Genomic DNA, 16,967 nt, shown 5'->3' on the forward strand with positions numbered 1-16,967 from the left:
ATCAGCTAGAATAGCAACTGGCCAGTTTTTGCATGTTTATGTATCAACTAACAAAATAAATCTAAAATTGACCAAGGGAAACAGAAAAAAATTCAAGCCCATTAATTACTTCCTGCTCATGGTTTGAATTCGAGTTTGATCTCCATGATAGAAAGCACGGAGGCAAGCTTATCCACTCTACTGACGCTAGTCCATGTCTGTGGAGTCTTCAGTATCAGATGACTAGAGAAAGAATATGTTCTCAGTGCCCTGAAGGGAGTGGGGATATTTTCTAAGTAGTTTGTTTCTGAGAAAAGGACATGATGTTATTTGTTTCACAAGTAAACTAAACACTCATCCTAGTGCTTCACTAGGTGCCAGGCAACAGGCTTGTCAACTTGCCTGCTGTAAATCTTTCTCTGCTTCCTCCTCCTACCTTCCTATGATAAACAACCAGTGTCGCAAAACAAATCCTTTATTCCAGACAGCCCTGGTAGCTGAGAAATCTGCCAGAAAGCAAAACAACATACAAGTTTTGATCCTGTATACGTTCTACCAAAGAACTCCAAATTTAAAATCAGCAATATCTCTTTTCATGAAATACCCAGAAGAGATAAAATTCATCAAGACAGAACCACATAGTACAGATTTCTGGGTGAAAAATGGGACATAGCTGCTTTAAAAGTTCAATGTTGCCTGGTGGGATGATAGAAGTGTTTTGGAACTAGTAGGTCATCCTAGGTGAACAACTATAATCTCAGGTACTCAGAAAGCAGAGGCAGGAGATCTTAAAATTTGAGGCCAGCCAAGATAAGACTCTGTATTAAAAAAAAACCAACAAAAAACTGCAGCTAGGTGCTGGTGGCTCACGCTTGTAATCCTAGCTATTCAGGAGGCAGAGATCTGAGGATCATGGTTCAAAGCCAGCCTGGGCAGGAAGGTCTGTGAGACACTTATCTCTAATTAACCACCAAAAAGAGGGAAGTAAAGCTGTGATTCAAGTGATAGAGCACTAGCTTTGAGCCCAAAAGCTCAAGGACTGTTCCCAGGCCCTGAGTTCAAGCCCCAGGACCAACACCAGAAAAAAAAAGCAAATAAAAGAACTGAGGGTAGGGCTCAGTTAGATCACTGGCCTAGCATGCCGTAAGTCCCAGGATCAATTCCCCAGCACAACATTAAGAATGTACTTGAAAAAAAAAAAAAGGAATGTACTTGATGCTACTGAGTTGTAACTATGGATAGTTGGGTTATGTGAATATTATTTCAACTGAAAAATAAGTCATGACATCAGATGGTGAAAGCTTAATATTGATCATGGAGAGAAAAGGATACTTTATAAAGTATCCATTGACTATTTTTGGAATCTATTCCCAAATGGCCAACTGCATGAAAAAAAAAAAGTAGGCATCAGGTATATTTGTATTCCTAGTGACTTGGGAGGTGGAGAGAAGAGATTTGAAAAGTAAACTAAAAGCAAAAGGCTGCAGGTGTGGATTTGGGGGGGAGGGGTTGATGGGAATTAAACTCAAGGCTTTGACACTGTCACCGAGCTTTTCTACTCTGCTTAAGACTAGTGCTCCACCACTTTAAGCCACAGTTCCACTTACGTTTTTTCTAGTGCTTAACTGGAGATAAGAGTCTCATACTGATGGCAAGGTGGCTCAGTGGTAGAGTGCTTGCCTTGCATGCATGAGGCCCTGGGTTCGATTCTTTAGCACCACATAAGCAGAAAAAGCCGGAAGTGGCACTGTGGTTCAAGAGGTAGCCTTGAGCTGAAGTGCTGAGGGACAGCACTGAGGCCCAGACTTCAGGCCCCACTACTGACAAAAAGTCTCACAGACTTTCTTGTCCAGACTGGCCTTGAACCCCCATCCTTAGATTTCAGCCTCCTGAATAGCTAGGATTACAGGTGTGAGCCATTAGTGCCAGACTAGGAGGTATGCTTTTTAAATAGTAGAGCACCTGTCTTGTAAGCTTGAGGCATTGAGTTAGATCCCTAGCACAGGGGTTGGGGAAGTAGTCTCATGAAAACATAGTGGATCACAGTAGATCAGTGTATGGGGGAAAAAAATGGGATCCTGCTGGATGGCTGATGACTGGACTCCTGAAATCCTTCTTGCTCTGAAACCCCAAGCCATTTGCTGGGCAGGCTCCTCTCAGCTTTCAGGGCTCTACCTGTGCCTGGGTTCCTAGTACCTGGGGGCAAGCATATCTGATTAGAACCATTGCTTTAGTTCCTTCCTAGCCACAGGTCTTAAGTGTACTCACTGGTCTCTAAACAGCTTCCCCACTGGTGTTTTTAACCTCAGCGCCTGATTTGGGACTGAGTGTCTTTGACTGCGCATATACCCTGGTTGGCGAGCTTTTGCATTAGTTTCTTTTAATGTGTCTCCCTTGTTAGAAGGTGAGCTCCAGGGTGACAAGAATAGAAACTCCCAAATACTTCTGAACCCCTGCTGTGCTACAAACACTGACCAGGGTGCTAGAGAAGCAACACGGAATAAAACCAAGCCTGAGCTGCGTCCACTTGAGAAGGAGAGTAATGCTTGTTATGACATGCATTGGGATGATGGCCTTGAAGACCCTGGACCTGTGTAGTAGGAGGCTCAGAGAGGGGACATAGGGCTTCTCTGTTAGCACTTTAGTAAAGGATGAAGGCTGAGCAGTATTAATTCAGCCAGGAATTGAGGAGATAGCATTCCAGGTGGGAAGAACAGCTTGTGCAAAGGCCCAGTGGACGGAAGATAATACTAATAATTTTATTATTAGTTATTGTTAAGCTTTCTGTAAATACCTTATGTTATTGTAGTCTTCCTTTTCCTAATGATGATATGAGATGATAGAATGCTCATGTAACCAGATAATGTAAGGTCAATGACAGAGAGGTTGTTACCTAGTGTCTGACTACTACTGACCTTTCTGAAGGTAATTCTAAAAAAGAACCATCCTGATGAAGGAATGGAAGAAGTGTGTGTTGGGTGCTGGCCTTAGAAGACACCAAGCCTGGGAGATGCCCTCTTTTGGTTGCAGAGCATTGTGCTGCATGGATGTGCTGAGAACAGAGGTCACCACCATCCTACGGAAATACAAAAACAAATAAAACCCAGGCTGCTAGACATTCTGCAGGGAGCCATCTATAAGAAGAAAAATCAAGAAAGCTTAGATGCTCAGCTTTACCTTCTACTGCCTCTGCTTTTTTCCCTTTTGCTACCGATCCTGAGGTTTGGACTTAGATCCTAAGAGCTGTCCCTGAGCTTTTTTGCTCAAGGCTGGCTCTCTATCACTTGACTTGAGCCCATGTGGCTCCATTTCTAGCTTTTTTTTTCTCTGACTAATGCGAGATAAAAGTCTCACACTTTTCTGCCTGGGCTGGCTTTGAACTGTGATCCCAAGTAGCTAGGACTACAAGTGTGAGTCACCAGTGCTCAGCTTCTTTGCTTTCTTTTCCTCTTCAGAACCTCTGTGCTCACACTCTTAATTCCCCTGATCACAAAGCAGTTATTGTTTAAAGAATGCAAACAGTGGCCAAGCGCTGCAGTTTCACTGCCACAGAGCAAGAAACTGACTTTGACTAGCAGTCAGGAAATGGGGCAGGTATTAACGACTTTTTTTGACTCACTAGTTTTTTTTTCTAAGAAGCATCAAAATGAAACTTAACCTATAAAATAAAACCTTAAACAGGAAAAGGAAGACAATAGCTTTACTCTTCATTCCATATTAGAGGGAGGGAGCAGCATTTCTTATTAAGCTTCCATTTTTCTAGGACCTCTACATATGCTGTCAAATCAAATGAACTTGGGCTGTCCTTTGAATGGTTTTTAAAATTACTTACATGGCTGGTCATATCCATAGCAAATTGAGCTGTTGCTCTCTGAGTCCACCAACCATCTCCACTCTAGCCCAGTTTCATGGACTTTTTTCTGCTTATGAAGCATACCTGGAATGTTCTTAATCCAGGGCTCTTGCATTTGCCATTCTCTTGGTGTAGGTGATCTGTCTTTGGATCTTCTTCACATATTTGGTGTTTTTCTTGTCCACCAGACCTCAGCTATAAACCCTTCCTTAGCCATAGTACCTAAAATAGTATCATACTTCTTCTCTTTCTATCTATAGTCTCTTATTCCAGTGATTTATTTACTTTACATTGCATGTACAGTGGCTGGAATTGTGCCCACTGTGTGTGTGTGTGTGTGTGTGTGTGTGTGTGTGTGTGTGTGTGTGTGTGTGTGTGTGTGTGTGTACTAGTACTGAGGCTTGAACTCAGGCTTGGGCACTGTCACTTAGCTTTTTGCTCAAGGCTGGTGCTCTACCACTCGAGCCACAGTTCCACTTCTCACTTTTTAGTGGTTAATTGAAGTCTCACAGGTTTTCCTGACTGGGCTGGCTTTGAAACTGGATCCTTAGATCTCAACTTCCTGATTACAGGCATGAGCTATTGGCACCTGACTTTGATATATCTCCTTCCACTGGATGTTTCTTCTCGCCTTGTTCCTGGCCATCTGTCAAGCTTGGAGAGAAATAGCTTGCACCAAGAGGATGGTAATTAGAGTGCTGAAAGAATGGCTACAGCATATATCAAGTAGATTACATGATATTCACAAGCGTTAATACCCTCCAGACAAAGACCACAGTGGAGTAGGTTGGATTTATTGTTTCTTATTTCAGAAAAAAAGAGTTCACATCATGAGGAGTTATGCATTATCTCAGTAACAGGATGTCATGAAGGAACTAGCAGAACTTAGGCCCTGGAAGGTGATTTTTGGCATCATTTCATTATTCAGAGTGGCCTGCTGTGATATTGGTGTTCTGTGCAACTATTTTTTCTTATTGTTATGGAGGTACTGGGACTTGAACCCAAGGCCTTGGGTATGTATTCTATGCCCTATCCCGACACAACCTCGTTCAACAGGAGAATGCGAGGTCTGGGTGGCCCTGCTCTCCTTCTTGCACATGTCCCATCAGTATGGGACAGTACAGAAACAAGCCAAAGTTATTTCTTGTGATTGTTTTGTAGTCTTCCCTCCACTCCGATTCTGGATTTCTATTGGGGTGTGCACCGAGCCAAGACAACGGAGACCAATGCAGAGACATAATGCTGCTAGAAAGTCCATTGAAAAGTATTGTTATTTGTACATGAATTGATACATCTCAGCACATAAAGGATGCTGAATGACAGGACTGCCAAGTTCTCACCACAATCTCGTGAAATCAGGTACAAAAATCTTTTAGGACTTTGATTCTCGATCAAGTTTTTCTCTCCACTCAGCTTGTATGGCTTATGAAGAATTCTTTTAACCGGTGTCTCCTTGGACCCTGTCGACATCCCTGCTGTAGCTGATTTGTTTATAATTTGTCTGTCTGATGAGACTATCTCTCACATATTTATATCCCTGGAACTTAACAAAGAACTTGGCCCAGGCGAGGCTCTCTATAAATACTGTGAGTTGTAAATGAAGCTTTAATTTCTGCCTTGAATTTGAATCCCAGCACATTTATTGAGCCTGTATTATGAGCCAGGGCAACATTATGAACCACCAGAGTCTTCATCTCCAAGGAAGTTGGACCTTCTAACAGAATTAAGAAACATAGCGACACTAGCTGACGAGGGCCGTGCTAAGTGTGTTATAGGCACTCAAGTTATGGCCACTTCACAGGTGAATACCTTTCGTGAAGTCACACAGCTATCAAGGGTCAGGCTGGGGACCATGATCCAATCTGACCCGACACTTGCCCAGCTGGGTCCATTCAGGCGCTAGACCTCGCAGCAGACATTTATTTGAAAGCTGAGTGGGCTAACACGATGAACCTGGGCACGATTTAAGGACGGTGGGGGAACCGAGATGCACGTGCTTCCGGTGAACGCAGGAGAGGATTGGAGACATTCCCCTTTACTGGGCATCCATGGGCCCAAACACAGCGAAGAGGAAGCGGGCCGGCGGGCATCCTCCATCCCACCCCGCCACGCCCCTCAGCCCGGCCCCGGCCCCCAAACCCACTTCAAACTCCCGCCCCCTCTTTCCAACCACCAATGTCCCACCGAGAAGCTCGGAGAACGCTGCGGATTGGCTAGCGCCGCGGTTGCCGAGGCAACGGGTGGGTCCCGCGGGGTCTTCGAGTGGGGCGGGGGGCTGGGGTGGGGGGAATCCCGGTGGTTTCCTCCTGGGCCCTCGTGTCGCGGCTCGCGCCCCATCTCGGGAGGTAGCGGGGACGGCCCCCGCGCATCCCCCCGCTCCCGCGCCCCCCCCCCCCCACCGCCGGACTCCAGCCCGGGGCGCGGCGACTTCACTTGGATCTCCGCCCCCGGGACTTGCGGCCGCGAGCTCGGGAGCGCGGCTTCCCGGGCCGGCGGCGCGATGGGCTGCGGGAACTCCACCGCCACCAACGCGGGCGCAGGCCGAGGTGAGCCAGCGGGACTGCGGTGCGGGGAGGGAGGCGGGAGGGCGCGCGGCCCCCGCTCCCCAGCCCCATTCCCGGACGGGAGCCGACCGCTGGTGTCCCGAGAGCCGGGCAAAGCCTCGCCGGTGCCCGGCGCGGGGGCGAAGACGCCCGGCCCCCGGCGAGCCTGCGGGGGGAGCGCGGGCTGCGCCTGGCCCCGGGCCCCCCGCCGCCGGCTGGGCTCAGCACCCTTGCGAGGTCCGGGGTCCCAGGCGCCCCCCGGTCCCCCGCCCCGCCTCCGGGAGCCGGGACTCCGCACCTGGAAAAGTGCGGCGGGGCGAGTCAGGACTGAGCCGGGCCGGGCTGGGGCCGCGTGCGGGCAGGCGCGGGGCGGAGGCGGGGAGCGCGCACGCCCGATCCCGAGTGCATCCGCCTGGGGTCCCCCCGCGGGACACCCCGCCCGCCGGCAGCCCTTCCGGGGTGACCGAGCTTCACTCTGGCAATTCTGTGGGTACCCCCCTTCCATCCTAACGCACCCTGAAACTTCGCTTTACAACCACTTCGTCTAGTTCCGGGCGGCCCTGGGCCGGCCCGGGTTTGGGTGTTAAGTGACTTGTTCTAAAACCGCGACTTTTCTACCGAACCCAGCCGGTGTCCCCCCTACCCCCACTCCACTGCCTACCTCCCATCCCCCGTTCCCCTTTCCGGCCCTTCCATCCCCTCCCCGGGCTGAGATCTTAGAGCTTTGTTTTGGGCAGTCATGGGCTGACCTTATTGTAATGTCCTTTGGATAAGCGCTCCTAGATCCTTAGAGATGTGAGATGTCACACCTTGCACAGGCAGGTAGCTGGCAGGCGCTGCAGTATTTTCCAGACTGGTGTGGAAACTCTGTCAATCACTTGGTAACCTTGAGCTTGCCACTCATTTACTTTAACGCAGACCTGAAGTTTTATTTGTGTTAAAAGAAATAGTGGGAGCCATGTACGGAAGGCTGATCAGTGAATTGGTCAACTTTATTACCTTTTTTTTGGGGGGGGGTCGTCTGTGATCACATGAGGGATATTCCATTTCAAGAGAAAGGATTGAAAGATGGGGAGTTAACTCAGGTGATGCATGGAAAAGTTTATGTTATGGGTTGCTTTGGCTCTGAGGAATTAAACATCTGACGAGCGAATTTTGTAGTGCCCAGTCAGAGAGGCAGATCAGTTACCTTGTGCGAGGTTAAGGAAAGGAGGTAAAGAAAGGTAAAGGCCCAAGAGAAGCCAGAAAGCTCTACTTGGAAACCTGGAACAGCGTCAAGACCACACCCACACTCGACTGTGACCCTGCACCACCAGGTATGGTGGCTCCTGGTAACCTGCTGCTCTACTACTCTGCTAGTAGAAAAAAAAAAAGTTAAGAGCAATTACTCACATAAAGTTAAAAAACAAAAGTAGTAAGCGTGGCTCACATCTGTTATATTGGCTACTCAGGAAGCTGAGATCTGAGGATCACAGTTCCTCTCCATATGGGGCAGGAAAATCCCTGCTACTTTTACCCCCAATTAGCCAGCAAAAAGCCAAAGTCGAGTTATGAGTCAAGTGGTAGAGGGCTAACCTTGAACAGAAATGCTTAGGGAGGGTTCTCAGACCCTGAGTTCAAACCTCAGTACTGTCATCCAAACAAATCAAGACAAAAACAACAACAACAAAAGAAAAACACAGTAGGAAGGGTTTGTAACAAATATCCTTTGAAGTAGGGAGTGTAGTGTATTTATTTATTTATTTTGTTAATGAACTGCTTAATGAGATTTGAGATTTGGGTGGGTGGTCGTGCCATTACTAAATGAAAATCAGAATAAGATCAGGTATGATAGGGTAACTCTGAAATGGTCATTTAAGAACCATATAACTGGAGAAAACACAATTTTCTTTACATATACTTGATTGGCTTTTTTTTTTTTTTTTGCATTTACTATGTACTCCAGGCTGGCTCAAAACCTGCAGCATAGTCTAGACTGACCTCAGATCTGACCTTCCTCTTAGTTTCCTTAGTGCTGGGATTACACACGTGCACCACCATGCCGACTTTGAGTTTTGTTGTTTGAATACATTTCTTATTAGGCAAAGGGAGTACAATTATATTTTTTTTCTAAAGGAAAGTGCATAGCCTTACCCATGACTTTTTTTTTTCCTGAAAGCCAGCCCATGTGAGAGCATGGCCTTCTCTAGCTTAAAATTACTTTATGCTTAGAAAAGAGCCAGTGAGTGAGTGCACACAGTAAAACACGGAGCGAAATCATTTTGTGCTGGGAGTTACTGCCTCATCTCTTTGGAGATGATCTGCCCTTGGCTTTACAAAGTCATTCTCAAACATTTCCCTGCTTGTGTATCCAGCTGGCTGGTTTTGAGATTTGGTCATCCTTGTTTTCTGTTGATGGGAGGAATTTTGTTTCAGAAAGGAAATACATCAGGATGATGGATAGAAGGGTAAGAAAAACACACCACCACACAAATTCAAAAGTACTCAATCTCTCGGCTCTGACAGCAGCACCAAGTAACTCTTGAGCAAGCTTGTAAACTTGTACTGAACTGAAGCAATAGGAAATGCAGTAAATATATGTCATTGTCCACTAGCTATGTACAGGGCACAGCTTCTGCATTGTCCCAGGAGTCCCACTTTTTATACTTTATACTTTTCAGTAGTCATACTTTTCTTTAAAAGAAAAACGAGAAAAGTTTAGGGAGCTGGTTGGTAGGAGGCTGAACTTGAAGCCTGCAAGGTAAGCTTACATTTCCCTTCTATGTGATGCCAGTTGTGTTTCTATAGGCTTTTTTTTTTAATTGCTTTTCTGAACTTGTTCCTTTGTACCATGGAGAAAGCTAGATGTATCCTGTTCCCCAGGGCTCATGAAAGACCTTAAAGTTAGATAAAGCAGAAAAAACGCTCTGTAAACTGTAATTACTATATTGTAAAAATTTATGGCCCTGTTGAAGACCAAGTGGCTTTTCTCAAATAGTTTTCTATGGAGGAAAAAAAAAATATGGCAAATCTACTTCTATGCCCTAACAGTGTTCTAAGGTCTCCAACCTTGAAATTACCATTTTTAATAAGCCTCAGTTTATTCCCTAAGTAATCTAGGCAACCCCAGATCATTGTTTTCCTTTGCTCTGAGCTATTTCCTTTTCTCTTGCCTTTCTTGGCTTCTGCCTAGTGACCTTGGTTAATAGGACACAGATTGATACATTTTACTGTATTTGAGTCAATTTGATTCCACACGTTTGCATCAATAGTCCAGAGGTTAGGAGGAAAATGAGACAGATCAGCTCCTTGATAATCCAATGTAGCTTCACACTTCTGGGAGATTTTTTTTTTTTTTTTTGGTTTGTCATGGGGCTTGAACTCTGGGCCTAGGTGCTTTCCCTACACTCTTCAGCTCAAGGCAAGTGTTCTACCGCTTGAGCCACAGCACCACTTCCTGTTTTCTAGTGGTTTATTAGAGATAAGAGTCTCACAGAGTTTCTTGCCCTGGCTGGCTTTGAAAGGTGATCCTCAGATCTCAGCCTCCTGAGTAGCTAGGATTATAGGCGTGAGCCACTGGTGCCCGGCTCACTTCTGGGAGATTTCTAACTATAAACTTGTACATGGTCTGCTCTTGTGTGGAAATCATCAAGAATTGTCTTCTCGTTGATAAGCAGGTGGTCTAGGTGAGAGGGTTAAGTGGATGAGAATAATGGCAAAGCAACGTGTACAAGAACCCACCTTGAACATCCATGGATCTCAGGAGATATTTAATGATACACTTTACATGAGAACTCCCCATTATGATATTTTTGCTGTTTTTGCAGTGCTGGGGACCGAACCCCAGACCTTGTGCATGCCAGGCAAGCTCTGTGCCATTGAACCACACTCCCAGCTTTGATATGATCACTCTTTCATAACAGGAACTTGACTTTTTCCCCCCTAACATAGAACTAAAGTAGGAGGTCCTTTTGTATTTTTCATTTTGTAAGGAATAGTACATTTTTCCTGGGAAACACTGAAGTCAGTCTTTTTTGGGGGTAGGGGGTTCAGTTGTGGGTCTTGAACTCAGGGCCTGGGCACTGTCCTTGAGGTTTATTTTTGCTCTAGCTTTCTGCCAGTTTTTATGTGGTTAATTGGGGATGAGTGTCATGGCTTTTCCTGCCCCGGCTGAGTTGGAATCACCATCCTCAAATCTGATCCTTCTGAGCAACTAGAATTACAGGCGTGAGCCACCAGGACTCAGCAGGCAGTAGTCTTGTTTTTTAAGTGGCACATTTATTCTAAGGCAGGGAACTTTTGCAGTCAGGCGCTGTATGTCCTTGTTTTTCCTTGAATTCTCCTCTAACAAAGCAAAGAAATGAGCAACTCTGCATTTCAACCTAATGTAGTACAAGAGGTCCTCAGGCCCTTTGTTCAAATCACAGGGAGAGGATTCAATATGTCTTTGTAGTGGAAATCAGAAAGAATCCCTTAAAAGGTCCAATGGGTTCAAATACCTGCTATAGCCTATTTCAATGCAGACTCATGTTTTGCCTACAGCAGAGTAATTTTAGAAGTGTTTGGCTCATAATAATTTCCTTGAACTGATTAGTTGTGGCTTTTCCCAGAGATATATAATAAACAACCTTCTGACCATAATTTTTGTGGGCAATTTATGAATGTTTCTATAATGGCTCTTCTGTTTAGATACCAATAGTCAGAGCAGGAGGAGCTTAATAATTATTAATTCTAACATGGGCCTTCTTAGCTTCAAAAACCTACTCCCAATTTGGAGGCCTTTATCTATGTAACTAGAGAATTCATATCATCCTTTTGGGTCCAATTATTTAGATTAGTTATTTCCTTGTCCTCAATTAGCTAGATAATTGCATTCTCTTTAGATGTGGCTACACTGGCCCAGCCTTAATTGACATCTGTAGATGCTTTGATAGTGTTGAAATGATCCCATTATGCTTAGCCTTGTGGGGAAATAATGTAAAATTTTATTGAGATCATCAGAATAGTCATTTATATATCAAATTACTCCCTCCTCCCCTCACCTAATAGAAAGGAGGTCACTGTCCTGTTCTTTAAGCACACTGGCTTCTCTCTGAGTTACCTTTTGCTGAAGAGCTGCTGCTCTACTTTGTTTACATCCTGTCTCATCTATTATCCCCTTCTCCATAAAACTCTCAAGAGACTCCCCCCATTTCATTCACACACAACTATATCCTCAGATTGGATTTTTTGGGAGGAGCTTTCAAAAAATTAGTTGAGTGATTGAATATATTTGGAAAAGAAGTAAAATTGAAAATTAAGCCCTAAATCATGTGGGCACACTGTGACTGATGGAGCAATTGAAAGATTGAACTGAAATTTCTGGCTGTAAGGGAAACCTGCTTGTGAGAAATGGGATTGGATTTAGCATCAAAGAATCAGTAAGATCTGAAGAAGCAGAATTGTGGAAGGGAGGTCTCCATCTCCATCCATCCATCCATCCATCCATCTATCCATCCATCTATCCATCATTATCCCTATCCCATCCATCCATCAGTTCATATGTGGTGCATGGGGATTAAGCCCGGGGCTTTCTGCATGCCAGCAAGTACTTTTACCACTGACTTACATTGCCAGCTAGAAGACATCTCTAGTGCTGATGAGTGAAGTCCTAGAGACAGAAATGGGTGTGGCACATTTCCAGACAGTGCAAAGCCTGGCTAGGCTAGCTTTAGAACTTTTCCTGGTGGCCAGTGATAGGAAGGAGGGATGGTTCAGATAGGAAGCGAGGAAGACAAAGAGGCAGTTAGAGCTCAGACCCAAGAGTGGAGCCAAAGCTTAAGTTGGAGTCCTTCTTTTGCCACTCATTTGCTGTGTGTTCTGGGGCAACTTGTTTAAGCTGTCTGTACCTTAGTTTACTATAAAATGTGGGAGAAATAATAGAAACTAAGATTAAATGAGTTAGTGTATCTAAACTGCTTGGAACAGTGCCTCATCTATTGTAAGAACTCAGCGTGGCATTTATTACTACAGGGAGAGTGTAACCTAATAGGGAAAGACATTTGTAACGGTACACAAGGGAGAGTGGGCCATGGAAGGTGCCTGTGAGCCCAGGTGGCACAATGTAAGGCTGTTGTGGAACTGAGTCTCTGGAGCAGGGGCAGCCCCACCCCCAGGAAGGACTGCACGTGTGGGATGGAGGCAGCAATGGCGATATGAAAAATGATCGAACCTGTTAAAAGTCTGGTGAACGGAATGGGGGTTGCTTCTCACTATAAAGATGTAAAGATAGCATAGGAAAGGACGGAGTTGATCTGTATACTTCCGGATTTACTACCTTAGAAGTGTAGCAGATGAGAAGCTATGAATGCCTTTGTGGAGGCAGTTATGGGGGGGGAGGCAGAATCAGGAGGTTCTCCAGTTATTTACTTCCTTCAGCACCCCAGAATTGACCTGTCATCCGTGTGAGTGGCTCATGAAGGTGAATTATGTGAGTTATTCAGTTCCACTATGAACCATTTGTATAGCTTACATCATACCAGAGCAGGTAAGTATCCATGTGTCTCTTTGCTATATGATTTTTACCCTTTATTAATTTTTTTACCAACCTGAAGTATGACCACTTAACAAGGACATCTTTAAATACAGAGACTTCTGTAAAAAGCATCCATGTTCAATTCATTGACATGATTTTCTATTTCTAGGATGGAGTGACCTGAATTTTTTCCGTTATTTGAAGTAATGACTTATGGTTCTTCATTTTTTAAAAAAGACTGGCTTCATAAAAATAAACATTTGTTTTGAATGAAGTAATGAGCTTTTGTTCTACTTCGTTTGGGCAAGTCGATCTAGTTTTGGAGCTATTACAGGTCACAGAGCCCATAGCAGATTCTCAGAATTGCAGAGAGTTTTGTTTATTTTCCTATAGTTGTGTTTATACAGTTCTCAGGGGATCTTTCTTGTTTGTAAAACAAAAAGTAAAGCATTCCTGCATAGTTTTCTTTTTTCATGTATATTTTTTATTGTAAAAATACTGTACCGAGGGGTTACAGTTACACGAGTAGGGTAATGAGTACATTTCCTATCCAGCATTGTTACCTCCTCCTTTGTTTTTCCCCTACCATCCCTTCCCTCCCTACCTCCCCAGTTCCTCTCTCTCCTTCCCTCCCACCCCCGAAATTGTAAAGCTTGTTTTCAACATAGTGTCTTGTGCATCTCACTGTTACCCACCTGTATCCTTATTTAAGCATTTTGTTATATCTCTTCCCCTCCCCAAATTATAAAAATATATACAAGATGCAGGACACCAGAATCAGATATAGTGAAAACAGGAGTTATACCATGGGGGAAGAACATACAAAAGAAAGAAAAGAATCACATAGAACATTATAAGTACATTAAAAACAATAGCAAGCCAGAAAAAAAATACCACTTGTGTCCCTGTCTTGGGGTTCATTTCACTTAACATTATCTCATATGGTCATATGTATGTAGCTTTTGATCTTTTCTGCTTGTCCTAGACATGTACTAGTTATCGCAAATAAGGGAAACCATGGGACCTATGTTTCTTTGGGCCTGGCTTACTTCACTTAGTGTAATTTTTTCCAAGTCTTTCCATTTCCTAACAATTGGGGCGATGTCGTTCTTTCTGATGGAGGCATAGAAATCCATTGTGTGTGTATGTATGATGTATGTATATATATACATTTTCTTGATCACATTTTCTTGATCCATTCATCTACTGAGGGCCATCTGGATTGGTTCCATATCTTAGCTATGGTGAATAATGCTGTGATAAACATAGTTGTGCTGGTAGCTTTAGTATGGTCTTGTTTGTGATCATTTGGGTAAATGCCCAAAAGGGGGATTGCTGGGTCATAGGGGAGCTCTATGTGGAGTCTTTTGAGGAACCACCATACTACTGTCCAAAGTGGTTGAACAAGTTTACACTCCCAACAATGCAGTAGGGTTCCCTTCTGTCCACATCCCCTCCAGCATCTGTTGTTATTAGAGTTCTTGTTTATAGCCATTCTAACTGGAGTGAGGTAAAATCTCAATGTTGTCTTGATTTGCATTTCTTTTATAGCTAGAGAGGTTGTGTCTATTGGCCATTCTTATTTCCTCTTCAGAGAAGTTTTTCTTTAAGTCTTTAGCCCACTTATTTATGAGGCAGTTGTTTCTTTGAGGATTTGTTGTTGGGGGATTTATTTTTTGAGTTCTAAGTATATTTTAGATATGAGACCCTTGTCCATTTTATGGCTCATGCAGATCTTCTTCCAGTCCGTGGGCTTTCTATTGATCTTGCTAGCTATGTCCTTTGCCTTGCAGCTCTGCAGTTTCATGCAGTCCCATTTGTCCAATCTTTCTTTGAGTTGTTGTGTTTTGGGGTCTCTAGTAAGAAAATTTTGGCCTATGCCAAGGAGACCTAGGGTTTCTCCTATTCCTTCCTGTAATGTTTTCAGAGTGTCTGCTTTTATTTCGAGGTCTTTGATCCATTTGGAGTTGATTCTGGTGCAGGGTAATAAATATGGATCTAGCTTTAGTTTTCTACAGGTGTTTAACCAATTATGCCAGCGCCATTTACTGAAAAGGCTGTCTTTCTTCCATTCTATTTTTTTTTTTAGCTCCCTTGTCAAAGATTCGGTGGCTTTAGGTCTGTGGGTTCATTTCTGGGTCTTCAGTCCTATTCCATTGGTTCTTAGGTCTGTTCTTGTGCCAGTACCAAGTGTTTTGATTACTATAGCTTTCTAGTAGAGTTTGAAATTTGGTATTGATATTCCTCCAGCACTGCTCTTTCTGCTATGGATTGTTTTTGCTATTTGGGGTCTTTTATTGTTCCATATGAATTTTTGGATTGCTTCTTCTATTTCATTGAAGAATGAGTGTGGGATATTGATAGGTATCACATTGAATTTGTAGATAGCCTTGGGAAGTATTGCCATTTTCACCATGTTAATCCTCCCAATCCAGGAGCATGGGAAGTTTTTCCACTTCTTTAGTTCTGCTTTAATTTCCTTTTTCAGGTTTTTAAAGTTTTCGTCATAGAGGTCCTTCACCTCTTTAGTCAATTCCTAGGTATTTTATTTTTTTGTGGAGCTATTACAAGAGGGGTTGCTTTCCTAATTTCAACTGCGCTCTTCTCATTATTGGCATACAAGAAAGCCATTGATTTCTGAGGGTTAATTTTATGTCCTGCTACTTTGCCAAAGTTTTGGATCAGCTCAAGTAACTTGGGAGTGGTGTCCATGGGGTTCTTTAAGTACAAGATCATGTCATCTTCAAAGAGGGAGAGTTTTACTTCATCTATCCCTATTTGGATCCCCTTTATGTTTGCATCTTGTCTTATTGCTCTAGCTGGGCATTCTAATACTAAGTTGAAGAGGAGTGGAGAGAGCAAACAACCTTGTCTCATTCCTGAATTTAGAGGAAATGGCTTTAACTTTTTACCATTAAGTATAATGCTGGCTGTGGGTTTGTCATACATAGCCTTTATTATATTGAGGAATGTTCATGGATTCCTACTTTTTCCAGAGCCTTCATAATAAAGGGGTGTTGGATCTTGTCAAATGCTTTTTCTGTATCTGATGATGAGATAATCATGTGGTTCTTATCCTTGATCTTGTTGATGTGATGAATTATATTAATTGATTTGTGTATATTGAACCAACTTTGCATCCCTGAAATGAATCCTGTTTGATCGTGGTATATGATTTTTTTGGATGAATTGTTGAAGTTGATTGGCCAAGAGTTTGTTGAGAAGTTTTGCATCAATGTTCAATGGGTCTGCAGTTCTCTTTCTTTGATGAGTCCCTGCCTGGTTTTGGGATGAGGGTTATGATGGCTTCATAGCGTTCAGTAGTGAACTTTCTCTTTCAATTTCATTGAAGAGTTGGAGGAGTATTGGTGTGAGTTCTGCTTTGAAGGCCTTGTGGATTTCAGCTGTAAATCCATCCGGTCCTGAGCTTTTCTTGGGTGGTAGGTCTCTTGTTGCTGTTTCTATTTCACTTGCATACTTTTTTTATTCCCCATAAGAGTCATAGCCATTTGTTTTCTGATTGCTTACAATTGATTTGTAAATCTTTTCTTCTTCTTTGGTTCCTCCTCCTCCCCATCAGTTGTGGGGCTTTAACTCAGGGCCTAGGCACTGTACCTGAGCTTGTTTGCTCAAGGCTAGTACTCTACTACTTTGAGCCACAACATCATTTTGAGTGGTTAATTGGAGATAAATGTCTCACAGGGACTTTTCTGCCTGGGCTGGCTTTGAACTGCCATAGTCAGATCTCAGTCTCCTGGAGTAGCTATGATTACAGATGTGAGCCACCAGCGCCCAGCTGGGTTTTTTTTTTAATATAAAGATTTTTCATGCACACTTTATTTTGGAGTATATATGTGTATATGTATGTATATATGTGCATTTTCATCACTTAGCTTGAGGAATGGAATATGATTCAATATACAAATGAACAAGTTACCAGTGAATTTGTTTAATGTATTTCAGTATGTATATTTTATAAACTATGAAGAGATTTTTGCTCAAAGATGAACATGTATATCATGTCTTCCAAGCTTAGAGTAGAGTACTTGGCTAGCAGTTGGCCTTGTGTTGGATCCTTAGTACCACAGAAGAATGAAAA

At 43.5% G+C, this 16,967-nt stretch overlaps 1 protein-coding gene across 1 annotated transcript in view; it reads left to right on the plus strand.

Moving 5' to 3' along the window:
* Positions 1 to 5,819: 5,819 nt before the first annotated feature.
* Positions 5,820 to 16,967, plus strand: part of LOC138838426 (gametogenetin-like) — a 37,687-nt gene continuing 26,539 nt past the window's right edge. The window contains exon 1 of the mRNA XM_070037926.1: positions 5,820 to 6,378. Within this exon, the coding sequence (XP_069894027.1) occupies positions 5,820 to 6,378 (559 nt within the window). The remainder of the gene's footprint in view (positions 6,379 to 16,967) is intronic.

Source organism: Dipodomys merriami, unplaced genomic scaffold (genome assembly GCF_024711535.1).
Source record: "Dipodomys merriami isolate MVZ:Mamm:240054 unplaced genomic scaffold, mDipMer1.0.p SCAF_10, whole genome shotgun sequence".
Taxonomy (NCBI): domain Eukaryota; kingdom Metazoa; phylum Chordata; class Mammalia; order Rodentia; family Heteromyidae; genus Dipodomys; species Dipodomys merriami.